Here is a 10,145-nt window from a genome sequence, read left to right as displayed (position 1 = left end):
CATGATTTATATGTTTAAAAAATATATAAAGTTGTTTGGGGGCTGACTCCGCCTACCCCTTTTGTGACGTCAATCGAGGCAGACTTTGCCTGCAATGCGTATAGTAAACACACGTGCAAAGTACATGTACGTCCAAGTCGTGAGTTGGTACATTTCAAAAAGTGTTTTTCTGCATTCAGCAGCAATATACACCTGGTCGGCATTGCCGGAAAAAAAAAAAAAAAAAAAATTGTTTTTTGAAACGTACAAACTCACGACTTGGTCCGTACATGTACTTTGCAATTGTGTTTACTCTACGCATTACAGGCAAAGTCTGCCTCGATTGACGTCACGAACAGCGCCCTCTCGGGTCGGGGTCTACTCTTAAATTTGTAAATAACATAAGAACTGATTTTTTTAAACCTTAGATAACTGTTTATTCACATTCCACTCATCAAAACACATATGTTAGCGACAAAAGCTTTATTTTGAAAAAAATACCACTTCCAGGTGACTTAAGTTTAAGTCTGCACCCGATACTTTGAAATGCTAAACTAATTATTTTGCTTTAGCCTTGATATGTTTTTTGTTTTCCCCTGGTTATGTTGTCTTTGTTTTTCTGTTAATGTCAGGACCATTTCAAATTAGACTTTAACAAATGTTTCAAAGGAAATTAAAACCTTACATAATGGGGTCGTTTTAATACAATTTAAAAAGAAATTAATGTTATTCTTGAATGTTTCAACCAGTCTCGCCCTATCTTGCTCTGTACCGACCTCGGGCAGCCATCTTTTTAGCCAAAATTGCTATGGCGTTCACTTGGAGATAATGCCAAATAGGTTTCCCTCAAAGTATCTGATTTAATTTTAAATAGGCAGCTATACCAGTCAGAAAGCAAACAATAATAGAAATTGATTCGACTGCAAACATTTGGAAAATGTGGTTGACCAGGTCTTGCTGCTGGATTTTACGAAATTGAATGATTCTCGGGCCAAGTGAAATTGAATGATCTGATTTGACCAGTGAATGCTAAACTAGTGAAACTTAATTACTCTTTTTGACTGTTGAATGCTGATTCAACGGAGCATTCGTTTTCAAACTAAACTGAATGAGCCAGAAGTTTGATGACATTGGCCGGGAAAACCTATTATTATTAGGTGTTAGAAATAAAAGAACCGTTGCAATTTCAAACCGGATATCAAACGTCTTCACAGAGGCCTGCTACTTTTTTTTCTTTTCTTTTTTTCTGTATATCCCGTGCATTAATAGAAAAGAAAGCGAAACTTCCCTTCTCCCTTTGCGCCTGAAAAACTGTTGATTTAGGAGCCAGAGTAAGTGTTTTAATAGTACAAAAAGAGAAGGACACTAAAAAGAAAAAAACACTCGAAAGAAGATTTCCAGTCCTCATCTACAAAATATCGAGAGCGCGTCGTTGCAAAACGTAAAAACACACGTCCTTTCGTTGTTTGCTATCGACCAAAAATTCACATACTTTTCCGATGCCACTGTTTAGAAAGTTGCACTGCTACTGGTTATAATCATTAATCATTGAACCGCGTCAGATACATTTACTGTGTGTGATTCAAAGTGTAGAATCATAATCTAACTGCTATTCGCCAACATCTTCACACTGACTAAAGTTATTCAAAATGAAAGGAGGATGTACCCCAAGGTTCGCAGTCTTGTTAATTATTGGAAACATTTTTCAAGGTAAGTCGACAAAAGAAAAACTCGTCAAGCGTTATAAGTGTCGATGTATTTTATTTAATTATTGCACACAAGTTATTGTTACAAGTTTTCATGTCACCTTAAAGGAAAGGTACACGTTTGGTAATTGCCAATGACCAGTCTTCTCACTTGGTGTATCCCAACATAAGCATAAAATAACAAGCCTGTGAAAATTTGGGCTCAATTGGTCATCGAAGTTGCGAGAAAATGATGAGAGAAAAAAACACCCTTGTTGGACGAATTTGTGTGCTTTCAGATAAGAATAAAAGACTTCTATCTAGAAGTCTTATAGAAGTATTTTATTATTTGAGTGAGAAATTACCTCTTTCTCAACATCTATGCTACTTCAGGGGGAGCCGTTTAATGTTGTACACTATCAACAGCTCTACAATGCTCGTTACCAAGTCAGTTGTTAAGTTAATAATATTTGTTTTGAGTATTACCAAACGTGTACCTTCCCTTTAATCAGCATGCAGAAAAGCCGGATCAGTTTTTGTCTCGTTGGCGTGTCATGACCTAGCTGTTAAGAGCACCGGATTGAAGCTTTGGTGTTTGATCAGCAGAGTGTGGGTTCGAATCCCGGTTGTGACACTTGCTACATAAAGTTGGGGAGGTAGTCTACCTGCCAGGCTTCGGATTGATGATACCCAAGCCTACATCCCTATGGACTGTAAATGGGGTAACCCTGTTTAAGCCCTAGGAGTAGGTGGCAACGGCCCATGGAAGAACAACAATATTGTAGCCCACACCTTGAAGTGGCCTTCGGGCTGTGTGTGTTTGGCGAATTGCAAAAGTTACATGTTTTCCTGTAAACAGATATTAGTAATAATGCCCGTAATAAAGAGAAACTTGATTCAGTTAGTCAACAATTTGCATTTTAGAAATTATTTATTTTCATTATGATCAATTACATTTCATTTTGCTTTTTAAGAGTCAGTTCAGGTAAATAATTGACATAGTTGCTCACGGTCAAAAAATGAATTTGTTTTATACTTTGTGGGTGGAAGGGCCTTGGGGTGCAAGTTAACAAAATTTCATTTTCAATTCTGTATATAGCCCGTTGCCATGGTTACGGCTCATTTTGTTTTTTGGCCATTTTAGGCCGATTTTGGGGTTTGAAAAACTGGTTTTTAGCTCATATTTACAACTCCACCCCTCCAAAATGCAAAATTATTTCCAAAAACCCTTTATATCACTACAAAGTATCATCCTTGGCCTTCCTTGAGAAAAAAAAAATTATTGCTTTAAATATCACCCTTGTGCTATTTTTACATCATGCATTACAGTATGTTTTTATAACTTGCAAAATCGACATTTTTACCCTATTTTTGGACCCCAAAATGTCAACTTGCCAGGGGTCTCAGAAAATTTTCCTTTCGGCTGTGATTAGGGCCAACATTGGTCTTTTCATATCTGGTGTCAAAAACTTGGGCAATTGTATCCTGTTGTGACAGTACTGCCTCAAAACTAGACTTTTTCCCCAAAACGTGAAAAATGCCTTTTTAAGGGTCTTTTCACAAAAAAAGGAATATTTTTCTTATACTTTGTGGATGGTAGGGACTTTGGGTCCAAATAAACAACATTTACATTTCAAACAATAATATAACACGTTGCCATGGTAACAGTTCATTTGTGTTTAGGCCACTTTAGGCCGATTTTGGGGTCTGAAAAAATGTTTTTTTCCACCCCACGAAAAAACTAAAATATTTCTTAAAACCTTTTCCATCACTACAAATTATCATCCTTGGCTTTACTTGAGACAAAAAAATATTGCTATAAATTTCACCCTTGTGCTATTTTAAGAACGTGCATTGGAGTATGTTTTTAGAACGTGCAAAATCAACATTTTTACCATATTTTTTGCCCTAAAAATTTCATTTTTTTCAGGGGTCTCAGAATATTTTCCTTTCGGTTTTGATCAGGGCCAAAATTTGTCTTTTTATTTCTGGTAAGAAAAACTCGAGGCAATTGTATCCTGATGTAACAGAACTGTCTCAAAAATAGACCTATTTCCCCGAAAACATAGAGAAATGCATTTTGAAATATTTGCTTCATTTTGAATTTATAACATTAAAGGGACACACCGGCTCACCGTTTACGCAATTTAGGGGTGTAGAATCATAAATAATGTTTTTATAGAAATCATCAAAATGTCACGTATTTAGCGAAAAATGATTTTAAAAAACCAAAGCGGCCATATAACAAGCTTCCGTTACACGGACTCTTTGAATGTGAATCTTACGTTAGATTTTTCACCATTATTTACATTTTGTAGCGATAATTTGAATACATGATCTTTTTCGTCAATTATTCGTAAATAATTTTGTAAAAAAAAAGATTTAAATCTGGTTAAGTAAGTTACTTTTAGACGGCTGAAAGAAAAACTAGCCCGGTAGGTCATGTGATTGTTTGTACCACTTTTTGGTTAGAACAATCACGCAACCTGCGTTTTTGTCTTAAAATGCTCAAAAAAGGCTAAATTTGATGATTTTTTTTAAGGACTGTTCTTCTTTATTCCTGGAAGACCGTTGAAGTCATATCTTAGTCTATTTTGTAGCCCAAACAGCCCAATTCGGCTGGTGTGTCCCTTTAAGAAGTTAGTAATAATTCCATCAATCTGGCAGCTTTTCATTGTAGGCTTAGTGCATTACCAAACATTGATCAGGACTTGTTGATGACCTAAATCTTAGAATTTGTCCCGCCCCGGCCCCGCCCCGGCCCCACCCCGGCTCCGGCCAAATCATATTTCTTGACATTGCATAAAAAAAAAAAACGTTTTGTGAACAGCGCCCCTTTTTTGAAAGTCACATTTTTTAATTCCCCTCACACATCAAGAAAGTTTGTACTGTCATAATTTTTTATTGGTTCTCAGAATATTTCCCTTTTGGTTGTGATTGGGCTATCATTATGGTTTGCATGTCTGCTTGGGAGAAACACTTTGGTTTATTGTATCCTGTTGTGACACTTCTGCCTCAAACATGGTAATTTTTCCAAAAACAATCAAAATGCATTTTGAAGTTATCCCTTAGATTGAATTGATAAAAAACAAAAACGAGCATGCTTGTTAAAAAATTATGGCACTGTTTCCATGCTCTTTAAGTAACAAATAAAAAGTTTATAACCATGCTTTGCCACTGAGAGTTCTTGTTTTGTCATGACTACTTTACCTAGTTGTACAGGTATGATTCACATTGCAAGAAGAGAAGTAGTGCGATGAGCATTCTTTACTATTCTTGTCTAGACATGGCCTTATAACAGTCTTCTTGGTCCCCTGCCCGCTACCAAACTAAACATTTTCATCCCTATCAGAACAAAGAGACTCTAAAAGTGAGCAAGTACTGTATCCAAAATATCTAAATGGCCATTCACCTGCTTTGGCCTTTTGTAAGCATTTCCCCCATCCATGGTGGGGTTCCTTTCAATTGTACTGTTGCAAACAATAACAGAGTTGGTTTATTTAACGTGATAAACAATTCAGCAGGTAATGTTTGACAATGTTTTTTGTTGATCGTTCTCAGAGACATATATAATAATTATGAATTAGTAAGATAGTGAATGGAAAAAATAATCAAACTAGCCTGAATAAACTTTTGTCACTGCAAATGCATCTTACTTATGTTGAGCAGGTGCAAGTATTTACAACTTTTTTCAATGTTGTTTCATTAAAGGAACACGTTGCCTTGGATCGGTCGAGTTGGTCTTTGAAAAGCGTTTGTAAACGTTTATTACAAAATGCATATGATTAGAAAGATATTTTAAAAGTAGAATATAATGATCCACACAAGTATCACTCAAAAACATCTTTCTAACCATGCATTTTATAACAAACGGTTACAAACGCAAATCGTTAGTATCATTGTTTTTAATAAGTTCTTGGCAAACTTTTCCAACACTTTTAAGCGGGCTTTTTAATTTCCCACATTTGTGTTGGACATGATTGGATGCTCCAAACCATCTGCCTCAAGCACAGACAATATAGATGTTGTTTATGGTCTCTATCTCTATGAAAAGTTTTACATTTGATAGCAGGCAGGGACCAAGGAGAGTAGGCCCTGTATTAAAGACAACTTGTAAAGAATGCTCATCGCACTCTACTTGCAATGGGAATCATACCTGTACAATAGGTAAAGTACTCTCAGTGGCAAAGCATTGGTTATGGTTTGGTTGGATACCATTATGTTTAAATAAAAACTTTGTATTCATTACTCAAAGGGCATGGAAACAGTGCCAGATTTTTAACAAGCATGCATTGTTTTTTGAAAAATTACTATACTTAAGGCATGATCAGTCACAACATGATACAATAAACACAGTGTTTCTACCCAGAAGACATGAAAACACCAATAACAACCGAAAGGGAATACTTTCAAAAAAGAGGCGCTAGTCACAAAACATTGTTTTGTGCAATGTCAAGAAATATGATTGGGGCTGGGCCGGGCAAATTCTAAAATTAAGGTCATCAACAGTTCCTGATCAATGTTGGGTAATCCACTAGTGCTTAGGAAAAGCTGCAAGATTGATAGAATTATTACTTTTTAATGTTAGAAATTCAATATGAAGAAAAAACAATTCAAAATGCATTTTTCTGTTTGGGGAAAAAAAGTATATTTTTGAGACAGTACTGTTAACATCAGTATACACTTGCCCAAGTTTTTCTTACCAGCAATAAAAAGACAAATTTTGGCCCTGATCAAAACCGAAAGGAAAATATTCTGAGACCCCTGAAAAAATGAAATTTTGAGGGAAACAAATATGGTAAAAATGTTGATTTTGCAAGTTCTAAAAACATACTCTAATGCACGTTCTAAAAATAGCATAAGGGTGAAGTTTATAGCAATATTTGTTTGTCTCAAGTAAAACCAAGGATGATACTTTGTAGTGATGTAAAAGGTTTTATGAAATATTTTTTGTTTTTTTATGTAGTGGAGTTGTAAATATTAACTTAAAAAACAGTTTTTCAGACCCCAAAATCGGCCTAAAGTGGCCTAAACACAAATGAACCGTTACCATGGCAACGTGTTATAATATGATTTGAAATGTAAATGTTGTTTATTTGGACCCCAAGTCCCTACCATCCACAAAGTATAAGAAAAATATTCCTTTTTTTTTACCGTGGACACGTACGTCGATATTATGTGAAAAGACCCTTAAAAAGGCATTTTTCACGTTTTGGGGAAAAAGTCTAGTTTTGAGGCAGTACTGTCACAACAGGATACTATTGCCCAAGTTTTTGACACCAGATATGAAAAGACCAATGTTGGCCCTAATCACAGCCGAAAGGAAAATTTTCTGAGACCCCTGGCAAAATGACATTTTGGGGTCCAAAAATAGGGTAAAAATGTCGATTTTGCAAGTTCTAAAAACATACTTTAATGCATGATGCAAAAAAAGCACAAGGGTGATATTTAAAGCAATAATATTTTTTCTCAAGGAAGGCCAAGGATGATACTTTGTAGTGATAAAAAAGTTTTTTTGAAATAATTTTGCATTTTGGAGGGGTGGAGTTGTAAATATGAGCTAAAAACCAGTTTTTCAAACCCCCAAATCGGCCTAAAATGGCCAAAAAACAAAATGAGCTGTAACCATGGCAACGGGCTATATATAGAATTTAAAATGCAATTTTGTTTACTTGCACCCCAAGGCCCTTCCACCAACAAAATATAAAAAAAAATTATTTTTTGACCGTGAGCAACTATGTCAATTATTTACCTGAACTGACTCTTAAGATGTGGGATCGACAGAATTGCAAACCTTAACCCGAAAACAGCACAAGGTATAGGTTACCAAATTGTATTCGTGTCCTTGTGGTTTATACCTTTGATATAGATAACATAATTTTCAAAAGTCCTTAGCCTCAACCTTGACTACCAAAAAGTCTATTCTCGGCCCATAGCAGGCTACTTTGAATGGGATTTGGGACTCCACATTAAGGTCCTGGAACTACAATTAGATTCAAGGTTTGGGCTAAGTTTAGTTCTAAAGAAGCAGTCCGGTTCGTGCAACATTAAAGCACAATATAAACAGGCACCCCATTATTAAAAAAAAAAAAAATTGAGATAGCCACCTGAAAATAAATATTTTGATGTAGTGTCGAAAAAATGCTTTGTATCAATGGTAATTAAACCTGGTTGGTAATAACTTTATAGCATGGTATAATTTGTTGGTTTCATTTGTATAATTATCTTTATACTTTGAACAGATGCCATCTCTTCTGCGACCATTACGATAGACATGCCACCCGTCGTCTCAGTTTTTGAAGGTGAAGATGTAGAATTAGTATGCAAGGTTTGGTATGCCAATGGTACATTGATTCCACCCTGTGATGGGCTACATGGCAATATACTGAAATGGACGTTAGTTAATAAGGTGGAAAACATGCCAGGTGATGAAATTGCACGATGTGGTAGAGTGGCGTCGTTCAAGAACAAGACTGTGGAATTTAATCAAGACAATGGTAATCTAACAATATTGAATATAGGCCTTGCAGATGAAGCCATGGTTAAGTGTGAAGTGGCGGGGGAAGAACTCGGCCATTATTCAAATGAGACAAAAGTAAAAGTGATGAGAAAGGGTAAGTGTTACCAAGAAATTATTTATTTTTTCTATTACACTTTACATACAATTGTTTTACGTTATCATATTTTAGTTGTTGAATGATGGGCAACCGATGGTAGTATTTTTGTCTAGACTATAATTTTTCCCAAACAAAATAATGTTGCTGAATTATGGACATCCAAAAAATTGCAAAATATCTGTACTGGTTATACCACAGTAAGACTTTAAGAGAAGAATTCATTTTATTATTCACTTTTGAAGACAATGCCGTTACAATGAATGATTATTATTATGATTTTTGCTTTAGAGTTTCACGTGAGTTTGTTTCAATGTATTTTAGTCAATGTGTAGATCCTTCTCTATTGTTAGTGTTTTGTAACACTGCTAACTCGCTACATACTACGTTTAATTTGTTTTTAAGTAAATTTTAGTATCAAGACTGAACAAGAGCTAACTCCAAGGGAAGGGGAGAGTCCTACCTTACCATGTTCTGTGATCGACAGCGGCACAACTGACAAGAGGAATTTCACATGTGTTTGGTCCCTCAACAACAACACCATACTGCAGTCGTGCAATTCATCAAGCGAGGTCTTTCATTCCGACCAGAGGGAGAAGTACGAGCTTCATCACGGCAAGACAAGCTGTAATCTTACGATTCTAAACTTGACCTTGAAGGACGAAGGAAGATACCAATGTGACGTCCATGACTCCTTCTACAACCAGTCCAACTACAATTCGACAGAAATTTGCCTCGGGGGTTAGTTTGTGATGTAATTATTTCATGTCATCTTAATCAAGCATGCGGGAAAGCCGGATCAGTTCTTGTCTCGTGACTATAAGTTTGCAGGTTGTGCAAAAGTAAAATATTTTGCCGAAAACATATTTTAATAATAATGCATGTAATACATGATTCAATGAGTCAACATTTTTGTAAGTTATCTTTCTATTTTTTTTTGCAATTCAAATTGAACAAGGATGTGCCATCTCAAAGGAAATTCTAATTATGTGACTTCCATCATTCAACGTGTCCATTTTGTGTCCAACGTGTCCACTAACTAAGGATTTCGGATCGAACGTTTGTGTGATTGTACTTAAACAAAGTTAACAGTTAATTTTGAATCTTTTTAGAAAATCGTCGTTAAGAGAGATTTGTTTTTGTTTTGTATTAATTACATTTCATTTTGCTTTTAAAGATGAACCCACAAACTCCATGAGTGACATAGGATCGACGGAATTGCAAACCTTAACCAAGGAAACAGCAAACGGTAAAACTGCCAAATTGTATTGTTTTTTCCCTTATCTATCTTGGTTGTATGATATATTTTCAAATAATTGAGTGTGTAGCCACAAAGACCCAATTTTAGCCCAAACCCGGAGTACACAGCAGTCTCTTTTGTCCTTAAGCAAGACACTTTACCATTGCTTCGTCCTTCGGATGGGACGTAAAGCCGTTGGTCCCATGTGTTGTGTAATGTATGTAAAAGAACCCAGTGCACTTATCGAAAAGAGAAGGGGTTCACCCCGGTGTTCCTGGTTGTGGCTGCTTAATGCGCCGTGGCACCTTGTAAACCCTTTTAAGGTGCTAACTAATTGGGTTTAAGAATTCATCACTGCAATAACCTCTCTTTCTGAAAGTTTGTATACTTAGCGCCTTGAGTAGTGAGTACCTTGTTTACTTGCGCTATATAAGACTTCGATATTATTATTATTAGTATTATTATTATTATTCATTTGAGTTGGGTTTGGGACTCCAACATTGAGGTCCTGGAACTAGAGAAAGGTTCAAGGTTGGGCTGGGCTTATAGTTCTGGGCTACACTCAAGATATATAATCAAACTTGTGCTATACATTCAAACAGTGTAACGGTCATCGCATAGTTGACT

At 35.9% G+C, this 10,145-nt stretch overlaps 1 protein-coding gene across 1 annotated transcript; it reads left to right on the top strand.

Annotated features, from left to right (window-relative positions):
* The first annotated feature begins 1,628 nt into the window (after positions 1 to 1,628).
* On the top strand, positions 1,629 to 10,125 carry LOC139951840 (uncharacterized). The gene is made up of 5 exons (XM_071950908.1): positions 1,629 to 1,689; positions 7,907 to 8,278; positions 8,684 to 9,019; positions 9,456 to 9,527; positions 10,121 to 10,125. The coding sequence occupies exons 1-5, from the start codon at positions 1,629 to 1,631 to the stop codon at positions 10,123 to 10,125; spliced, it is 846 nt and encodes a 281-aa protein (XP_071807009.1).
* Positions 10,126 to 10,145: the final 20 nt, after the last annotated feature.

This window comes from Asterias amurensis, chromosome 19 (assembly GCF_032118995.1).
Source record: "Asterias amurensis chromosome 19, ASM3211899v1".
Taxonomy (NCBI): Eukaryota; Metazoa; Echinodermata; class Asteroidea; order Forcipulatida; family Asteriidae; genus Asterias; species Asterias amurensis.
The sequence above is the reverse complement of the archived record's forward strand: the minus strand, read 5'-3'. Positions and strand labels throughout refer to the sequence as shown.

Coding starts and splice junctions, on each gene's coding strand:
- LOC139951840 (XM_071950908.1), top strand. CDS start 1,629: ATGAAAGGAGGATGTACCCCAAGGTTCGCAGTCTTGTTAATTATTGGA. Junction 1,690..7,906: donor TATTGGAAACATTTTTCAAG/GTAAGTCGACAA, acceptor TACTTTGAACAG/ATGCCATCTCTTCTGCGACC. Junction 8,279..8,683: donor AGTAAAAGTGATGAGAAAGG/GTAAGTGTTACC, acceptor TTTGTTTTTAAG/TAAATTTTAGTATCAAGACT.